This window comes from Pyrus communis, chromosome 15 (genome assembly GCF_041283825.1).
Source record: "Pyrus communis isolate YQ-2024b chromosome 15, ASM4128382v1, whole genome shotgun sequence".
Taxonomy (NCBI): Eukaryota; Viridiplantae; Streptophyta; class Magnoliopsida; order Rosales; family Rosaceae; genus Pyrus; species Pyrus communis.
In genome coordinates, this window is record NC_142579.1 from 31049783 (window position 1) to 31071878 (window position 22096).

Genomic DNA, 22096 nt, shown 5'->3' on the forward strand with positions numbered 1-22096 from the left:
AATGAAACACTCTTGGTACTGTTTACTTTAACGAAAAATAATATTTTTACTCTAAAAAGTCGCACCTAGTACTATTCACTTATAACACCTTTTGTCATTTTGATTAAAACTCAAAGTTTTCAAACTTTTTTCATTAGTTTTCCGTATAAAAATTTGGAGTTCACAGTGATATATTTGGAGTGGTAATATATTCAAGTGAAACTTTAAAGATCAGAGTTTTTGAAGCTATACTTTCAAATGAAACTTTAAAGGTCAAAGTTTTTGAAGCTTTTCTTCTTGTTTGGTTGTTTATGATAACGCTCTTGATTACATAATGAAGGTTATGTTTGTAATTCTTTTTACTTATTGTTTAATGACTTGTACATTTATAGTCAGTGAGTTCTAAAACTTGTTTTGATTTAAGTTATTACTTTATAACATCAATATATATGTTGTCTGACTTAAAAAAAAAAAAAAATTTAAGAGGATTTTGTTTTTATAAATTTCGCACATAGGCCACAAAATATCAAAGATGATCCCATCTTATTGTAATTTTTGAAAAAAAAGTTTCAGTATCAATTAATTTTCAGTAACAGAATAAACCGTCCCCATATTTTTCATCAAGACCGTCAAGTTAATTGACTTCAAATGAAAAGGCACCACAGCATAATATGCATAGAGGTATTTTCCCTAAAACTATATAATGATATTCCAATACGTAAAAGTGAAGATGTCCCATTTTGGGGAGGAGAATTGAGATCAAATTGGAGCAGCACGGTGCCACGTGTTCGTGTTCCAACAACAAAGCATTATTCCAATCATATCCTCATATCATATAAAGTTGACACGTGGCTAAGGGAGGAAACACACCCTGATCCACACCTAGCATTTAGAAGTGCCAATCTTCAAGTAAATTACTTTGGATCACATACATTTAGTCATTTATATACTCCATGAATCCAACATAATCATTTTGTGATGATGATGATGATGATGTGTATATATTAGTGCTAGAGGAGGTGGGGCTGATTATTTTCTCGACCGATATTTTTCGAGCTATATTGGCATGCATTCTATATTCACTAGAACAAAAACAGTTCATCTACCACATCAATTCTATCACGGGTATATATAGTTTGTAGTAAAAACTATTCAATTACCACGATCAAGTTTAACTCGTGGTAGATAACATTAATCCACCACGGTCAGAATTTGACCCGTTGTTCAAAGCAAATAATCTACAATGGACATTTAAATCCGTGATGGAATATCATAATTACCACGAGATATGCTCGTAATAGTTACTTCAAACTACAACATCGTCTTTTCTGAAACCGCAAAAAAACTCGTGGGCTTTATGGCTTCAAACTGCAAAGATGGAAAAGAAAAGGGGAAATCTAACACTACAAAGATGTAGGGCTCGTCAAGAGCTTTCCATGGACACCAAGATCACCCAAAACGGAGCTCGGATGAAGGAGATACAAGCAGGTCAAGTTTGTGGGTTAACGGGTCTAATTCACCCTCAAAACGGGTTAGCAGCAGCCCCCTTTTCCCTTTTTTATTTTTTTATTTTTATTTTTTATTTTTTATTTTTATTTTTTTTCAGAAACCTTCCCCCCTTTTATTTGATTGGTCCTTCTCCTTCTTGCTGAATGGTCCTCTTATTTTTGCTTAAATCTGATAAGGCTTGAAAGTTTAATCGATTTAAAATCTATAGTTTTGTAAGACCACTTCAAATGTCCGTAGCTATACTGTTATAATTCGAACTCGCAAACGGCTTTCGCTTTTACGTTCGTGGTTTCAAGATCTATTCGAAAAATATAAATTGTGACCTCCAAAAATCTACGGATTTTAAGCAATTAATTTTCAAACTTCAAACTTTGTAACTAGTTTAGTTAAAATCTAAATTCAAACAATTTAAAATAAATTCTCGAGAAATAATATAAAATCTTAATAATACAAATACGTAGATTATAACAATGAAATCCAGGAATGGGATTTCACAAATAGCAAGTGTTTTGACTCTATACTGGAGTGGAGATGAACAGGGAATCTAGGCTAAAGTTTGATGCCATTTGTGTCATCACTCTAGAATCTAGGGATTTACTTTGTATATAAGGAAGCTTATAAGGTGGCTTTCTGTAGGTTGTTACAGGGCCAACTGCTATGGGTTACAAATAAGCCAAACTTTTGATTAAATGTTTTTCAATTTTTGAAATTCTTGTTTGCCTCTTTCTTGTTCAAAGTATTTTTCTTGTATTCTTTAAAAGACTTTGATGGAATGTTATCTTTTTGTCAGACAATTGCCACATTCTTTAGCCAAGTCATGGCTGCCATTGGAGGAAAATCTGTTGGTTCAAGTATGTGTAATCATAGTCTCACTTTAACTAGGTTCAACATGCAACTTAATGTATTACATGATTCAGGATCTCATGGGTTTTATCTGAGAGCAATGTGTTTTCTAGTATTTGAACTTGCAGGTGATGGAGTGATGAAAAAGCTATATGGAGTGATGAAGGAACTACATACATTATATGTATAAAAGGGAAGACGCTTTTATTTGCGCGCTAATGACACTTCGTTTTTAGTGAGCCTTCTTACCCCTACGATCATCATTCTTCTTGCAGGAAGGAGAGAGAACCTAAAGTGGTTATCAAATATGCTGCAAGTAATTTGGGGTATGTATAATATGACCACCAAGTGTTTGACGAAATGTCTCAAAGAGTTATGACATTTTGGAACGCGTTTGTAAACTGGGTTATTTGCTTCTCTATAAATTTGGTGTCAATTGAGTGGTCTTCTAGTTGCATTTGGTTACTTCGCGAAATCTTTCTCTCTAAATTTGTTTTTTCTTCTAGGATACAAAACATTCCTTTGTTAATCTCTCTACGAATTTGGTTTCAATTTTTAGGTGTCTAGATTTTGATGGTTTGCTAGACGGTGACGAGATGTACTCAAATGATGATGTGAATGAAGCAAAAAGAGAAAGGGAAGAGGGCCAACAATGTACTACTTGTAATATTTGAATTTGTGATTTTTTTCTGTAGTTATTATATTGTAGTAAATATGGAATTTTGTTGGTTATTCTGTACTGAATATATAAATATATTTGTTAAATAGTTTTATTAATTTTTTTTTTAATTTTGGAAAATAATTTATAATGGGCATTAGTTGTGGTCAATTAGTAATCGACAACGGTCATAGCACGTGGTGTTAGATTCCAATTTACCACAGATACAATCCGTGGTTATATTGCATTTGACAACGAGCATAATTCGTGGTAGAAATTGAGACTTTTTATCACATCCAGAATACTAAAAGGTACAGTGTCCATGGTGGATTGCAATTTACCACTGGCATTAACCGTGGTAGATGGGCTTTTTTCTACTAGTGATTCTCTATGACCAATCACAATTTCACGAATGCTCCAATACATCTAAGAAAGCATTAAAATCAGACGGCTAGGAAGTCTCCATTGGAATATCAGTAGGGTCAATATTAATTTTCACAAAGAGATTCTCCATTATCAAGGGTATATATTTGCTTTACCCTTCAAAAAATATACACCATTCTAAAATTATACATATTGGTTTACCATGTGATTGATGCTAATCATGCAGAACAACATAGACAATAGAATATGTACGTAGTTATTAAAGCGGTTTATATCAATTATATAATATTATGTGGATAAGAACTATACACAAAATGATAATATATTATTAACACAGGATACCAATGTAGCAGCATACCATAGATGCAATGTAAAATTTTTCTCACTCATCATCACCACCATCTACTGTGTGTTTGATTCAGTAAGTATTAGTCCTTGTAACTAGGATGTTTTGCTCTCTCTCTCTCTCTCTCTCTCTCTCTCTCTCTCTCTCTCAAGAGGTGGGTGATGAGGAGGTTGTTGTGGGCTAATGGTAGTTATTAAATGGGATTTTTGAACATTAGTCCTTGCAAAAGATTAAAATTAAAAAAAAACCTGGTGCTAGATTAAATATTCAATTTAATTCCTTGAAGAGTGCTTTTATCAAAATTTACATTCAATTTTTGTTATTTAATGTGTATTTTTATTTAATCTCTCCATATTAAATTTTAATTTTATTAATATGCACATATTTAGTTTTTTAATTATAAATGAACGTAAATGAGAAAATATTAAAAGACATTTGTGATACAAAAATATATAAATATATAAGTGTACATAAATGAGTGTGCCGAAATATATAAAATTGACCTTTTTGTTCCGAAATATTTGAACCTACATGATTGTACCGAAATATATTATAATGAACCTAAATGTATTATATTGAATTAATGTATCTAAATGTCAATACCGAAATGTATGTACTGAAATGTATTATATTGAATTAATGTACCTAAATGTCAATACCAAAATGTATGTACCAAAATGTACGTACCTAATTGTCAATACCGAAATGTATGTACCTAAATATCAATACCGAAATGTATGTACCAAAATGTACGTGCCTAAATGTATATACCAAAATATAATATATTGAATTAATGTACCTAAAAGTCAATACTCAAATATGTGTACCAAAATGTACGTAATGAAATGCATTATATTGAATCAATGTAATTACATGTTTGTACCGATGGATATACCGAAATATTCAAATATATTAATGTACCTAAATAAAGAACACACAAAATTGCTATCGGAATATAAATTATAAAAGAATTAGTAACCTAAATGTAGACATTAAAATATATTATGATGAATGAAATAAAAATTAAATTTAAATGTAATTGATATATTAAAATAAAAATAAAAAGATAAATAAAACATCAAAATATAACTAATAAATGATATGATTAAATGTACTAGGGACTAAAATTGGATTTTAATCTTACACAAGGTTAAAGTCTAAAACTCATATTTTTTTTTAAGGATTAAAATGAAGTTTCCTAATAAATGGTGATGTCCCACTAAAATTATAACTTTTACCACTGTGCCTGCCTACCATTTGTATATATATTGAAGCTCAATTCAATCTCATTGGGAATACTCTCCCTTATTTTAGTCCTCCCACTCATTCACTACCTTTGTGAGCTAAAGTGTTCTCTTTAGCTCCTCAACTCTCCAACTCTTTGCCTCTCCCTACATTTGAACAAAAGAAAACCACCTAACCCTCATTTCCCACATTTGATAAGTACAACCTCTCTCTCTCTACTTCCCATTATTCTCTCTCTGAAATTTCAGCCTAATCTCATTCATTCATGGGTAACCCTAATTAGGTTTTCTTCTTTACTAGTAAAAGTAGTACTACCTGAAGCTTATATATAACTACTGATCATATATGGACTTTCTGAAAGAATTGGAAGGAAAGCGAGTTCATGATCCTTTTGCAGCAAACATGGCAACTAAACCTACAGCAAAGCGCATATGGGTTCCGGGGCCCATCATCGTCGGAGCTGGTCCTTCCGGCTTAGCAGTTGCTGCTTGTCTTAAAGAAAAAGGTATTCCAAGCTTGATCCTTGAAAGGGCTAACTGCATAGCTTCGTTATGGCAGCTCAAGACCTATGACCGTCTCCGGCTTCATCTACCCAAGAAATTCTGTGAGCTCATACTGATGCCATTCCCTTCAGATTTTCCCACTTACCCAACAAAGCAGCAGTTTGTGGGTTACCTAAATGCTTACGCTGAAAATTTTGATTTGAAGCCTGCTTTCAACAGAACAGTGGTGAGTGCAAGGTATGATAGTAGATGTGAGCATTGGTTTGTTAATACTTTGGGATTGAAAAATGAGGAGACTGAGTATGTTTGTCAATGGCTAATTGTTGCCACTGGTGAAAATGCTGAGGAAGTTGTACCACAATTTGAAGGGGTGAGTGAGTTTGGTGGGCCTATCGTCCACACTAGCTCTTACAAGAGTGGTGAGTTGTTTAGGGGAAAGAAGGTTTTGGTGGTTGGATCTGGTAATTCAGGCATGGAGGTTAGTTTGGATCTATGCAACTACAATGCACGCCCTTCCCTAGTCGTAAAAGATTCGGTGAGCATACTCAACTCAGAACCCAATTTTTGTTTTTGTTTTTTTGTTTTTTTTCCCTTGAATATGATCGATTTATTTCATCATTTATGGAGGAATACAGCTATAGTGGTAGAGCAGTTGCCCCACACAAAAGTTACGAGAATCTAATTCGAACTCTCCTCCATTCTTGATATGGTTTCATTTCAATGCTTCTAGTTTTTCCCTAAATACTTTAAAAAGTAATGTTAGAGTCCATTTCATAGTGCCTCCGACTAGATATTTTAGAATAACTAATGAATTTGAGAGCTTACACTTTTGATGAAAAGAAGTTGTTAATTACTATAACAATCGGGAAATGCTAAGGAGACTCTCTAAAAAATGAGACTCTCTCAAAAGTGAGACCCTCCATGGACACTCTGCCACTTCATATATTTGGCACAATATTGTATAATATTGACACGAAAATTAACATTAAATTGTGAGGTGTCAGAGAGTTCACATTCACACTTTGAGAGAGTCTACTTAACATTTCTCCAAGCAATCTATTGATGGAAGTACTTTTTTTTTTTTTTTTTTTTTTAACACACATGCTTAAGTTTTGGAAGATTGGTGGTAGGTGTTCACCAAGCTAGCAATAGCTTAGCATGTACTCTAGAGCCAATTTAGTAAACGAAGACTCTAAACAAAAGTTGCTTCATTCTTCTCTTTACTTTCTTGAAACATAAAATCTTATGCCATATATGTATAAAAAAAAAATCTATGTGCTAGCTGGCTTTCCCATATAAAGAACGGTATTGTTTTGTAGAGAATCGTCTAGTGGTATACACGCTTACTACAGAAACTAAACTAGAATATACTTTGAAGAAGAAAAACTCCACGCACAAGTTGTCATGCATCTTCCGGTCCTTTTTTTTTTAATGCTTTTAGAAAACCCTTTTTTGGCCGAGCTTAATCAAATTAGCTAGAGTACTGTATTTTTCCATTTGCAACTAAGTCCGAATACTTGTTTCTGTAATTTATTGGATGTATAAGGTAACAACCTTTTATTTATTAATTTTCTTTAAACATACAATTCTAAATTTGTTTTGTTTTGCAGGTGCACATCTTGCCGCAAGAGATACTGGGAATATCAACTTTTGGATTGTCCATGTGGTTGCTCAAGTGGCTCCCCATGCCCTTTGTGGATCATCTTTTGCTTCTTGTTGCACGCTTCATGCTCGGAGACACTGCTCGGTTTGGAATCTACCGCCCTGAGCGTGGCCCTCTTGAGCTCAAGAGCATGACTGGCAAGACACCTGTTTTGGACATTGGCGCCCTTGCTAAGATCAAAACTGGCCACATCAAGGTACTTAATAATACAATTAATTAAGTTAATCACGTCGTCGTATCATTACTCACTCTCCATTATGCATAAATTAAAATTAAATATGACTAATTACTTGAATAAATCATGTAGGTTTGCAAGGCAGTAAAGCAACTAAAGCATCAAGCTGTGGAGTTTATAGATGGAAGAGTAGAGAATTTCGATGCCATCATTTATGCAACGGGCTACAGAAGTAATGTACTGTCTTGGTTAAGGGTATGTATCATCATGAGGAATTGGTTCAAGTTATCAAAAATCAAATCATAATTACTGAAGAAAAAATCAAATATCGATGACATTATTAAAAAAACTGATCATTTTAGTAATTCGGATTTCAAAATTGATCAAGTTGGCCAATTTTGTTATGTAGAGACCACTTTGTTTGATTAATTAATTAATTAATCTTATTTATTCATGAATGTAGGTATATGGAAATATATAATTGATGAAAATTTGTTGTGTTGTGATCAGGAAACGAGCATGTTTTCTGAAAAAGATGGGTTGCCTCGGAAGCCATTCCCGAACGGATGGAAGGGGGAATGTGGGTTGTACTCAGTGGGGTTTACACAACGTGGTCTTCTGGGTGCATCTCTTGATGCAAGGAGAATTGCAGAGGATATTGAGCATAGCTGGAAAGCTGAGGCCACGCATTTCATGGCTTTCACTACTTGTGCACTGCCACCACCACCACCACAACCTGCTGTTTCAATTAATTAAGCAAAACTACCTGCGTGCATATTTTATACTACTGATGATGAAGAATATCAAGATTATAAGAAAAGAAACAAGTGAATGATCACTTTATGCAGCTGCCATTGGAGGAGGGAATAGGGTGGGAAAAAGGTTGTGAGATCTTCCAATCTTTCAATTATTATAGTAAAGACGAAGGGATGGCCGATGTAACAAAAGTTTAATGCTTCTTTTGGCCTTAGGGAGGAGGAGAAACTTCACCTATCATGGATGGCGTAGTTCTCATCATCAATTTGTACGTACACATCTTGTAAATTACCACTTTTTACTTTAGTTTGCTAGATAGGATTATATTAGGAGGATTACTGTTTAATTAATTAAGAAAGGGCTTGGGGTTTTTTATATTTGGTTTTCTAGGGTTTATAATTTTTAGTAGCTGATTTTATGATATGGCGGTGTGAAATGTGAAGTATAAGGTATAAAGTGCATTTTAATGTTAATATTTGTGATTGGTGTATATAGAATATATATATGATATTCCATTAAGACTCGTATAATTCTATCTATAATTTTTGGATATGTGTTTGCTTATGTACATAATTAGTGTAGTTCTTTGATGTCACGCTCTCAAACTCAAGGCCAAACTGTTCTTAAATGTGGCACTAGAATTTGTGGTGCGAGGTCTTACACCTGAAAACTGTTAATAAACTTTAGTGATCAAGAGAACCATTTCCACAACGAAGCGATAGAAACAAACCCTCACTTACCAAATGTGCAATAATGTTAGCCGGGAACTATATATATATATATATATATATATGAAGTGCTTTTAACTATGAAATTGAGTTTTGAGGGGCTAATTTATGTTTTTATATAACTTCTATTCACTATATGTTTATAAATATATGTAAAAACAAGAGGACATTCAAAAGAACTTAGACCTAGGGACCATATATATAACAAGTATCTAATGAGAAAGTAAAAAGTGATTGGAAAAGAGAAGAAAAGAAAGGTTCTTTACGCCAAATGAAAAGGTCCCCATAATGTCCATGAAGATGAAAGTGGCCCTCATGCATGAATCATGATCATCATCATCATCAGGTTCCCAAATCTGTATTGTACAGATATAATCTTAGCAAATATTTGATGATCAATCATTAACTGTTATCCTTATTGCCTTATACGGCCCTTATCAGTCAGCCTTTACTTCCTATCAATTTTTCGGACCACCATCACCAGCAGCTTCATGACTCATGAGCATTCGTAGAATATCCACCACAACTATACCTTGTCAATACTTACGGATCGTCTAACATTTATGCCAATTATATATTGTGAATATATATGAAGTCACGTTCATACTTGATTGTTGAAAATTATATATGTGAACCAATAACCGATCGAGGCGGGATGGATCAGTTTCATATCTTAGCAAGTGAATATGACTAACATCTGAATTATTATTCTGTGCGTTGACAAGTTGTATGATTAAGAGACAAAAAAAAGTACCAATTAATTCCTGATAGAACAAAAGTTATAGGCTAAATGAGTCACAAATGATCACCCTTAGATAAGATTTTGAAACTTCATAGTTTGAGAAAACTCTCGACTTTCAATTCATAAAGATAATAAGATGATTGAAATACAATCCTAAAAAATGTTTAATAGTCATAGCAAACCCTAGTTACAGAAAGGAAAAATAAAAAGGAAAGCTAAAAAAATTCCAAAAAGAACGTACAAATTAGTCCCGGCGAAGCGGTGTGAGTTGGAATCGTTTCTTCATTTCCAGTTTCAAAAAGGTATATTAGGCCAAAAACAAACACGTCAAACATAAAGTACACTATTCACACCTAAACTTTGGCAGTCATGGTATATTGACATGGTAAGATTTAGTAACTAAACTATATTGTAAATACTTGAGTTAAATTATAGGGTAAGATATATAATTATTGGAAATGAGAGAAAAATCTGTAGCAGTACGCATGATACTGACAATGACAAATACATTTGCTACAATTGAGGGTGTTAGTTAGGGTTTAAAGATTTGTTGTTGGCGGGTTTTATTCCGACCGATTGGAATTGATGAAGCATGATACAAATTGAATCTTCAAGTTCAGCATGAAGACAATACTAGAAGTAAACTTAGAGAGAGAGAGAGAGAGAGAGAGAGAGAGAGAGAGTATCAACATCTGTGAGGGATTTCAACTTCTAAAACCCTAACAGGACCAGCAAGTGTGCCCTACTAATAATTGCCTGGCGGCCATTTGGCCCATGAGATCCCGTAATACTGTACATATTTGATTAAAGTCCCCTTAATTATATATACAATATATAGTCCTGCTCTCCTATTCCTTTTACTGCCGACTATTTTGCAATCGTATTTTATATCCTTATATTTTATATATACTAAGCATTCCAACACTTCAATTAAAAAAAAAAAAAACTTCCAAGCTGGCTAGGTCAATTTTCAAGAAAAGCTTAATTACTGAGCTATAGAGAAGGAAAGTTTCGATGACCAGATAATGTGACAATTTGCTCTCTTTGCATGAGCTGGAGCATCCATATCCCAAGCAATGCATGCTTGAATTCCCGCCGACTTACCCCTATTGATTTTTTTTTTTCCCTGAAAAAATCTCGAGTGAATCCTTTTTCTTAATAGATAGCAATTTTTTTCCTTTGCTAATTTGGTTGGAATTTTAATTTGATGACAACATTAATTTCATCCGACCAACAAGCTAACGGCCAATCTTGCTCCACTACATTCATGAGATTCTACAGTTTAGGGAGCAATGCAATCATTTTTCATTAAGGATCTTTTCCGGCCCTCTTTCACGAAGTTTCTCACTGTTCGGCCATGTTCAGGATATTTCTTATTACAAAGGTCTTTGGTTCAAGGAAAATCTAGAATTTCTTCTACATGCTTTACTTGGGGATTGTAATCGTATAAATAGTTGATTTTTCTTTATGTTTATATGGGAAGCAGTAGGTTGCATTAGTGACAATCTGGGATATTACGTTTATTCTGGCTCGCCTAATCCATTAAGACATGAGCTAAATTTTGTAATCTTTTTTGTTTTTTTGGAAGATATTATCTACACTACATAAGAGGGGAATGGGCTAGCAATAATGTAGTTAAATTCGTTTTTGACGAGAATCAAACCTACGATCTCTCACTTACATAGTAGAGATGAACACCACTAGACCGTAATACTAAATGACAATCCTGATTTTATTGTTACTTACAATACATCGTTTTACTTAAGCGATTAGATCCTTTTTAATTACGTTTGCAAACTAAAGTTTTCAAGGTCTGGATAGCTGTTGCTGTGTGTTAAACATTGCATGACCGACCCTCAACCACCTTTGAGTTGCCTTGCAAATTACGACGTAAATGGTCCAGATTACACGTGATGGCCAGGCGTATGATATGTGAGGCACCCCTGGCACAGCTTTCCCTCTGTGTACGAACACATGGTGCACATGCTGGTCGATTTAGACCGTCGAATTTTGATGGATTTATTGCCTTTATTGTTCGTGGTCCTTAATATTTATTGGCCAGGGCAAGTAACTCTCTCTCTCTAATAGCGAGTAAACTCTAAAAATTCTTGCAGGACCATTTTTGTCATGTCGTTAGATTAAATGAATGAATGAATGAGTAGTCTTATATTTAAGGAGAAATTAGGTTCTCATCCTTTTTATTCTTACTCTATTGATTAAAATCTTATACCTTTTTAACTTTTGATCAATGTCCTTAGGTTTTAATGAATGTCATTATTTCAATAATAAAATACTAGCATATGGGCACATACAAAATGTGTGAGAATTTTTTTTTTTTTTTTTTTTTTTTTTTTTTTGAAATAGAAGGACAGAGGAAGAGATTGTGATAGAGAATGTGGGAGTGGGAATTTTTTTTTTTTAAAGTAGAGATATATTAGGATTACATGTAGGTGAGGCCTTGGAAAAAAAAAACAATAAAATTTGGTTGTCTGAAATTATATTTCTACCCCATATTTCTTATTCATGTTCTGTTTTAATTAAACGGTTAAAATGGTAATTTCATAAGATTTTGATTGACAATGAGTGTTTTATTAATTAGTAGAGATTTACATGTCAAGATAATTAAATTTTATTACTAAATATATTCATTTAATGTTAGAAACGTTACGTTTGGTACATTTATATTTATGACTAAACTTTGTATCTTATATTTCTATTTTTAGTTTGTACACAGTTTTAATTTGCAATCTTTTTTTTTTTTATTTTTTTTTTATTTTTTTATTTTTATTTTTTAATTTGTATCATTTTTCTTTACAGTTTCAAATTGTACCCATATGTTCCCATATTTTTAAAATTTTTATTTGTACTCATAATTTTTTTTCCCATTTTATTTGTGCCTATAATTTATTTATAATGTACCCATGTATCTTTAAAAATGTACCACTTGTTATATGTAAAATGTACGCATTGTTTTCTATATAAAATGTACCAATTTTTTTTAATATAAAACTTTCCCATTTTTTGTATAAAATGAACCCACATTTTTTAAATTTATAACTACATACACCATTGTACTCATATAATTATATAGGTACATTTTTTACTGTAAATCTATTTAATTTTTTTTAATCTAAAATGTATCCATTGTTGTTTATATAAAATGTACACATTGTTTTCTATATAAAATGTACCAATTTTTTTTAATATAAAACTTTCCCAATTTTTGTATAAAATGAACCCACATTTTTTAAATTTATAACTACATACACCATTGTACTCATATAATTATATGGGTACATTTTTTTTAAATATTTTTATGGGTTACATATTAAAACACTTTACTTTTGGAATAATGTTGAAATTGTACCCCATAGATAATTATATATGGCGAATGTACGGGTACATTCTTTTGACATGTGACAACTATTTTATCATTCATAACAATGTTTTCTTTTGGTCAAATTCATAACAATGTTGCATACATTTTTTTGGCACTTTTTAACACTGTTTCCAATTGATTGATACATATATATATATATATATATATATGCAAACATGTACTTAACATCTATTAATATACATTTTCAAAGGGAATTATATTGCTCTATTGATTTTTTATTCAATTAAAATTTTGAAAAAATTTCCATATTATTTGTTTGCCCTTTTTTTTATAGCTCATTAGATGTGAGATTTTAAACACCATAAAATCTCAAGTTTTATTGTTGACATGGAAATATATTAATATTAATATGTTAAGGTGTACAAAATCAAAGAACTTTGATCAAAAATTAAAAATTACTAAGGTTTTAATCAATGAATATATGGTTAGAGACCGCATCTAAAATTTCCTTATATTTAATTAAATTACTAAATTTAGTAAACCCTAAAAAAATATGCGATAAGCAAATCTGGTAAGGCCACCAGAAGTTGGCATGAAAACGGATCTAAATTTGTGAGAGTAGTCACTTTATTACGTAGATGAAAGGGGCAAGACATGCAGGCGCGAGGGCGTGTGAGTAGGAACAGGACGACTTGTCAGAGGCATGAGGGAATTTCGAGATGGACATGACTGCTACTACCCGATCGATCGTCCCTTCTACAATTTCGCACGCTACATATTCATTATATATATATATGTTTGCAATTGCATATATAACTGTACATACCTTATATTTTATGGAGGTGAATTATCTGCCATTTCATGCTTTTCTTATCCTTTTTTGTTTGTGTGATCACGGTTAAATCATATTCATATTTTATATTCCTATTACTTTTTGTTTTATTATTTTTATAAAAAATTAATATAAAATATTGATATGATTTAACCGTGATCACATATCACAAGAAAGTATAAAGAGAGTATGAAAATGGAAAAACAGACAATCCATCCCCATACTTTACTAGCTAAAGTTCTTCTCTTGAACTACCTACCTAGCTATACATACGTCGATTATGGACCACCACTTGCAACTTGTCGTCTTCAATCATTCCACTGAGCCCATCCATCGATCCCCATACATAGCTTTACATGTTCAATGGGATTCCAAAGTTGAAATATCACACTGACCCTCCACTTTCCCCGTCGATGAAAGCTCTCTCTCCAGACCTCTTATCAGGGTCGGTCCAGATCTAGTACGAGCAGGGCGATCGTTAGATGTTCAAAAAAATTGCGATCATCAAAATTATTAAGATGATATATTTATATATATTTTTATAAGAGTATAAATTTATAAAATTTGGTTTAATGACAAAGAAATTTAACTAGAATTGGTTGTTTTGTTGTTTAAAATTATTAAGGAGGTATTGGGTTCAAAACATCATTTGTGCTTATTTATATTCCAATTTTTACAAATTTCTTTTCATAACAATATAAATTTATAAAATTTGGCTAAATGATCAAGAAGTTTAGTTAGAAGCAATGGTTTTTGTTGTTTAAAATTAATAAGAGATCCTAAGTTTGAAATGCTATGTGCATGTTTATTTGTTTGGTTGTTAATTTATTTACTACCTAGTAGCTATATGTGTTGCTATTTTTAAACATCCGTTAAAATTCAAGTCTAATCTTCAACAAAGAGTAACGCGTAGACTAAATTTTTAGACCAAATTTGCAAATAATATTACGTGCCATCAAAAGGTTTAATTTATTGTTCATTCATTACTTATACATATCCTTAAAGACTCGAAAAAATTATTATTTTTTTAGTTTTATATTGACGAAGTTAGTAAATAAGAAAAAATACCTCACGATTTATACAAAAACACTTTAAAAGTTCAAATGTAAAACAAAACTCATAATCTATCTAATTGTAAGCCCGAAGTTTTTTGGTTTTCTTATCTCGATATAAAATAAATTTGTTATTCCGTGTTTCAAAATTATTGAGATTAAAATGTTTTTATAAATATAATTTTATCGATGTCTTACGTGTGAAAATAAATAATCTTTTATATGAAATGAGTGCACATTTTTTAGCATCGCCCTGGGCCTCAAAAATCTTTGAACTGGCCCTACCTCTTTTAACGTCTGCTAAGAAATTCTTACATGCAACAGGTGTATATAATGTTTTTATACGTTGCTTAGGGTTAGTATTATATAATAGCTTATACAATCATAACTGACAGTAACATCATCAACATGCACCGATTCAAAGGCTAATTATACGGTGCTTAGGGTTGGTAGCCCCATGAGAATGACGGTTTGTACACCCTTCACAATTATATATGTGTTGATATCAACCGCATGGGAAGATAGGATCTGAAACAGTGCTACAAGATCATTACCCCATCAACTATAGTTCAAATTGGTTTGAGTAAGCGATACGTTTTCTCAATGTACAACACTTGCTTTCAAAGCCGCCGGCCTTGTACGTAAAACCAATATTGTCATTATCAATTTCTCTCTGTCACTACACATACACAAGATCAAGGTCCGGAAGAGTGTGTGAAAGTGTTTCTGTCAGCTTATGAAAGCTATACAGCCCCACTTAAAATGCCTCCCAATCTATATGTTAAAAGTGAGATAGCACTTTAATAGTGTCATGAAGTTTGTACACTAGGAGAAATTTCTATAGGTATTGTTATATTTTGAGTGGTATAATAATATCATGTAAAAGTGTTTTAGATACTCGGAAAAATTACTCGTATACTTATCAATTGAAAACTGATGATCACACATAAATTTAGACACAACAAGCCCGCAGGTTGAATTCTTTTCTATATTCCTCATGACCCCTAGCTGTAAGAGTTTAGAGAGAGATAGCAGTAAAAAGATGGTTCTTTTTTCTTAATTACTGTGCGTATTTTGTTTCAAAAGAGCATGCATATGACTAAAGAGAGCTGCAGACTTACTTAAAGGAGAGAGTCCATGCTTAACCCACTTCGTTACTTTTTCCAGTGGCACATAGTTTGCCCCCATCTTCTTGGAATCGAAGTGGATCCAAGCGAATCTTCCCTTGGCTTTGAACCAAGAAAGAACAAAATTCCCATGCATTTTGGATTCCATATTGCTAGGGTTCCAACTTGGTTCATTCATGACTCATGAGATAGTTTGGAAAGATGTGATATTTGTTGGGTTCCACCAAAGTTTTAGTGGAGAGATCCAAGATTCTGCCATATCAGTGCACCATTTGGACCTCATTTTTCTAGCACTTTTTTTCTTCATTATAAACAATGCAAAACCCAGACATCAAATCACTTGCTACAAGCCACCATAACATGTTTACATGGTGCTGGACTCGCATTGTTTTAGTACAAGATATGTTTAGTTATAAAGGTTGCCAAGAAGAACAAAACACTGGCAAATGTGGAATGAATAATACTTCATTTTTCTGCTCCTAGACAAAGTGAGGTGTTGGGGAAAATCATAAATGTCATTTTATTTTTAAACTTTCCAATACAAATCATTTTCACACTTCTTTATATATAGAAAGTTTTCTTTTTACAAAAGTAACATTTCATGTGGAAAGATATTAACGGTGGAAAAAAAATGTTTTGTTTTTCTTTTTTGAAGAAAATGTTTTTTTTAGTCTTAATTTTTTAATCTTCTTCGTGTAAATGACGGTTATGCATATAATCAACAATATTAACCTCATGTAAAAGTAAAAAACAATTTATTAGTACATTATTAAGTTTAACGCTAATAAACTAAATCTTAGTCTATCATTTCTTTGCATGATGTAGGAAGAGGTCCTAAATTCGATTTCCACCACCCCAATTTTTAATAGATTGTCAAACACCGAATCATCGTGTACAGCTCAAGTTATTTGGGCTAGTGTTACTGTAACCAACAAAAGTTTTTGGGCTAATGTTTCTGTAACCAACAAAATGAGATGAGATGCCCGGTCCATTAAACAAATTGGGTTGTCATATTAGAACAGAAACACCATACTATGTTAAGCCCATCAATCTTTTTGTTGTCTTGGTCAAATGGCCTATAATCTGAAGTTACAGCTTACAACTCTGAAAATTCAACCCATATTCGTCCCGCCAGATTTCCATGTTTGTATATGTTATCGGGTGGGAAATTCCAAATCAGATCCTTCCAACATTATGGAAGAGAAAAATAGACCAGTACAAAATGACCATTGGTAATGCCTTTATGAATATGAATGATTGCAACCGTGTTCTGCATAAAGAATTAGACCAAAAATAGGTAAATTAGGCTTCACTGAGCGATGTTAACAAGTGCAATATTTATGACATTATTGTGGAGAATATATGTTATTCATTTAGAGCCAGAATCACTGTTAGTCTTATTCCGAATTAAAGGTTAGGGTCTGTTTGAAAATGTTCACCCCAGAAAACATTTCTACTGATAAACTCATGTTATGATAACCTTGTTGATGATTTTCCAAAAGACACTAAACGGTGTTGTTAAAATCCAGTTTTGAGTTACTCATCCAATCGTTGCCATGGCACTTTTAATTATATGAACATGTTCAAGCTCTTCTAACAGCAGTGTCAAACGAGCTTTCGCGGAGTGTTAAAGTCTTTAGTCAAACTAGAAAAGTGGAAAATAATTGCAGAGAAATGGAAGAATAGAGATTCATTGTCAGCATATGTTTTCCCACTACCCTTTGCATTTTCTTTTATAAAGCAACAAGTTAAAATTTGGGTTACCCAAATCAATCCAATTCAGTATGATGCTAAAATACTAAAACATTGAAGAAATATATAATCAGAATTGCAAGTCAAATTCATTAGTATAAATCAAAGAAGAATGAATCAAGAAATCAGATTATTCACAATTTCAGAGAGAGATTGTCACACACACAAACAAATGCCAACCATAAACTAACATAAGAATGTAAAGTGCAAGAACTGATCAGAGGTTCAAACACAAGTGGAATGATTTAATTTCTAGGACTTTGTTTTCCAGCTCTAAAATTTCCAAAAGTTTGTTTAGGACCTCACAGACCTCGGCCTCAGGCTTGAATTGATGCTGCGTGCCGGAGTTGCTGCTGTCGGGGCAAAAAACTCCGAATACATTTCCATGAAAAACTTGTCCACAATTTCTAAATAGGCAGGACAAGTGAGTCTAGAATAATAATGAAGAACCTCTTCGATGTCCAAAACATGATCCACATTGCTCATGTCCAACATCTCCAACTCCTTCAGCTTATGTTCCAGCAAACAACCCGTTCCCACCGCCCTTGATTCCTTCACAAAAGTTTCAATCTTTGCAGGAGGAGTACTTGCAGCTGCAGGGTGTGCATTGAGTGGTCGTGGAGATAAGCTTGCAGGGTTTTGAACATGATCTTTATGAAGATGTTGTGGTTTGGTAGGTGTGGAGAGAAGTGTCTTCTTGTTCGATGATCCCCTGATGTTTTCGATTTTCGCATCCCATTGGTCCGTGAAGTCGGTATACAACTTGTCCAAGTCTTTGTATGCTGTGGCGTGGAGATGATTCATGTTGTCAACCGCAGAAATAGAAGTAGAAGCATAGGGAAAAGGGTTGTTGTAGTGAGTAGGGGATTTTGGGAGCTTTTCGTAGTCTCCTGCGGAGAAGAAGTTCTTCAAGTTCCCAAGGGTTTTCTGGAAGAACTTCTTGGTGTGGGAAATGGAGCTTCTAAGCAACATTGGTGGCAACTTTTGGTGTGCTTCGATGGAAGTGGGAGTTGTTGGTCCTTCTCTATGACAAATTTGAAGAGAGAGAGAGGGAGATTTGTCTTTCAGTACTTTTGGCTTCTTGCAAGTGATGATCTCAGTGAAGAAGGAAGGGTTTCTTCATACAGATAATAGAATCATAGGAGCCATGGAAGTCGTTTAACTTTCTGTGGAGAAAGGGAAGTCCTCCTCTCTTTGGGTTTTCCCTTTATGTTTCTTTGTCTCCACACGCTCCCCCACCCTCTCTCTCTCTCTCTCTCTCTCTCTCTCTCTCTCTCTCTACGTGATCAACGATAATGGTTTATATGATGAGGAAACGACAGATGTATTGAAGCTTAAGGTGGTGACTCTTGTTTTTTGTACAAAAAGATTATTTCTTTGCTTTTACTTTAGAAGTTGGAGTTGGTATGTATCCGCTTTAGGAGAATGAAAGGAGCGGGGTGGTTGTTGGACCAATTCTCTCCTCTAGCTAATTTGATTGGTACTTGATTCTCTTTAACTTTCCTACTTTTGCATACAACGAAATTTTTTGAGGTACCTATAACACTTATATATGATTATCGTAAATACGAACTATAACTACCATTTACCTTAGATAATGACATTGTATCTCCTTTGGTTTCCTATATTTTGTTTCTATAATTGGCTCTTGCAAATGGAAGTTTCCGAATTTATGTACTAGTCAATCTTCACGACCAATTAGGTATGACAGCCACCAATCACTCATCTATCACTCAATTGGAAGGCATTGGATACTTTTCGGTTACTTAGCTGTAATGATGTGGGTTTACCTAGCTTTTATACTTTCGTGGTTGAGTAATGAGTATACTTGTGGTTCTCCAAAAGCACTCTGGAGGTAGGTTTCAATATATAACTATTGATAGACAAAATTCTTAATTTATTTTTTGTAAGCTACGTAATGTGTCAATTAATGGTTGAACTTCTTCTGTAAATCAATAAAAAATGAGTCTAATCATCAACCGTTACATTATGTGGTCTATAAAAGATGATCTAAAATTTGATCTCCTAAGTATTTTCCTTAATTTAGTAGTTGACACACAATAGTCAATTGCACAACACTATTATAGCAATTTTATCAATAACCCCAAACCAAAAGGACTAAAAACTCATCATTAGCTGCATTGGTCAAAATCTCATTGCAAACTGAAGTCCGTTGCCTATATGCACAATGGTCGATTGCACGACACTATTAGTGACCCTTTTTGTTTTTTCGTTGCAGTCTACCACCATTACCTTTGTGCAGATGCAGTCGGCGGTCCAACGCAAAGAGCGTGGAAATGTCTAAAACACATTAGGGTTTGCCATGCAAAAGCAAATTTTGAAAACCCATCAACCCAAAACGCGTTAGGGGTTTGTCATTTTCATATACGAGCAACTTAGACCGAGCAAATGACAAAAGCAATGTAGATCACCCACCGTAGACTGCCATGCCTGCTTGTACGGTTGTTGGTTGAACAGAGAGAGTGAGTACAAAGCGATGCAGCTGGGCGGTGAAAGTGACTGAAGAACGGCTGATCCTCTAGGTCTAGTAGTACAGATGGAGACAGTTACTAGTCTACTGACTTGGTTTGACCATTAACACCATGCCACGTGTCCTAGGGTTGGAACCAGTCTCCCTCAGAACCTAGCCTGCGCTTGCACGGCTCAAGACCCGTGCTGCTTAAGGCTAACCACCACATATGACAAATGACGATACCGAACCCTAAATTTTGTTCCACTTAAACCACTCTCAACCACAAACCCTAAATTCCAAAACGCTAACAACATCTTTCCCTTTTAGATTCTAATTTTTCTGATCATTGCCCAAGTACTGCCAAATTGATTCATTATTTTTTAGGCATATTAGTTGGATAGCACATTATTGCAGGTATGTTATTCTACATTTATATATGCATGTTAAAGCATCCACTTACGTATGTACTTACAATCATATACCCAAAAAAACAAAGATCAAAATCAAGATTGTTGAATTTATCATCAAAATCTGCTTATGACATTTTGATCTTGTAACACCCAATTTTTAATTGTTGGAGCTAGTCATGACTGTTTGTGTTCAAATTTCATGCATGATAGCTTTTGATCCAAAAGTTTTGTTGTATCAAACCTATCTTATTCAACTTCAAAAAGAGATTATTGAGATTGTTTCTACTTTCTATAAGGGCTAAAAGTGTTATTTACAACAACAAAAACAAAAAAACTTGACAATATTTGCTAGAAAAATTCAAAAGTGTTTCTCGGCTATAGAAGTGCTTTTTAGAGAAGTGTCTATCAAATTCAAGTACTTAAAGCTTCTTGAAGGAGTTTCTTCAAGAAACATGTCCGAGCGTTTTTCCTATAAGCACGTCTAAGTGCTATTTTAAGAAATACTTCCAAGTGTTCAATATTAATAACAAAAACGCTTGTAAGTATAAGCCAGCCAGTCTCAAAACGGATAATGTACCCCTTATTCTCATAGTATTTGAAAAACTTCCTCATCGTTGTTAGTCCTTGTGCTCAAACCTGAGTGGGTTATTGACAAAAAACATAACGACATACGGAATTGCAGGGGTTTAAACTGTGGTCCATTCCCTCCTCAAAATCATTCAATTGTCACCTGTCAATTTTGCAGGATGCAGAAATGGTCCAAGTTCTTAATCTCCTTCCACGATCGGTCCAAACCAAAAAGCTCAACTAATTTATCCGAGAATATGTGTGAGACGGAGAGAGGGCACAGGAACCCAAAACATACGATTTCAAAAATCGTTAGCCCAATGGAGAAAATGAGCATGAGGCTCAGTAACCCAAAAAACTGCGACCATTAAAATGCAAATGTAGCCCAATGTAGGAACCACTCAAATGTAAACATCATTGGCATAGTCACACATTCTTTAAAATTGCTTCCAAGTTGGGTGAACAGTAATTGCACACAGGACGGAACCGTTGTTGCAGAGCTCAGCCCTCCAGTCTTATAGGTCATCCAAAAAGTCACGGGAGAAAGAGGAGAAATTTATATGTAACTGGAACACTTGTTACTCGGCGTGTCATCATATATATTATAGTATAAGTAGACGTTAATATTTCTTATATATATGAATTGATAGAAAATATTTTTGAAAATATCATGTTATTCACACATATCATGTTAACTTTCATCTTTTAATTATTTTTAATTTACTCGATATTTAAAAATCAAAATGTGTATAAATCATAATAAAGAGCGTGGAGACAACACCATATTTTCTAAAATAGATCATGAGGTTCGAATTTCCAAGATATCACATTCTACCAAAAGGTCCCCACTTTTGCTTCAAAATCTCTGATCCCTATATTTTCTCCTTCCATTGTGTCTTGTCTTTCGTTTCAATTTTTAGTTCTAGGCAAAACCCATTTGCCCTATTTAGCTTTGAAACGGACGTATCAGTTTTCAAAAGAAAAGCTGCTGCTGCTGCAATTACTGGACATA

At 33.6% G+C, this 22096-nt stretch overlaps 2 protein-coding genes and 1 long non-coding RNA gene across 3 annotated transcripts; 2 read left to right on the forward strand and 1 right to left on the reverse strand.

Moving 5' to 3' along the window:
- Nucleotides 1-1990: 1990 nt before the first annotated feature.
- LOC148690852 (uncharacterized) lies at nucleotides 1991-2985 on the forward strand. Its single transcript, XR_015956166.1, has 3 exons — nucleotides 1991-2339; nucleotides 2445-2657; nucleotides 2891-2985. It is a non-coding gene; the product is annotated as an uncharacterized LOC148690852 (long non-coding RNA).
- Nucleotides 2986-5010: 2025 nt separating this feature from the next.
- LOC137716031 (indole-3-pyruvate monooxygenase YUCCA2-like) lies at nucleotides 5011-8576 on the forward strand. The gene is made up of 4 exons (XM_068455423.2): nucleotides 5011-6002; nucleotides 7078-7326; nucleotides 7438-7560; nucleotides 7816-8576. The coding sequence occupies exons 1-4, from the start codon at nucleotides 5310-5312 to the stop codon at nucleotides 8059-8061; spliced, it is 1311 nt and encodes a 436-aa protein (XP_068311524.1). The 5' UTR covers nucleotides 5011-5309; the 3' UTR covers nucleotides 8062-8576.
- A 9125-nt stretch (nucleotides 8577-17701) lies between these two features.
- LOC137745392 (uncharacterized) lies at nucleotides 17702-18914 on the reverse strand. The gene has a single exon (XM_068485379.2). It carries the CDS (start codon nucleotides 18604-18606, stop codon nucleotides 17929-17931), a length of 678 nt encoding a protein of 225 aa, XP_068341480.1. The 5' UTR covers nucleotides 18607-18914; the 3' UTR covers nucleotides 17702-17928.
- Nucleotides 18915-22096: the final 3182 nt, after the last annotated feature.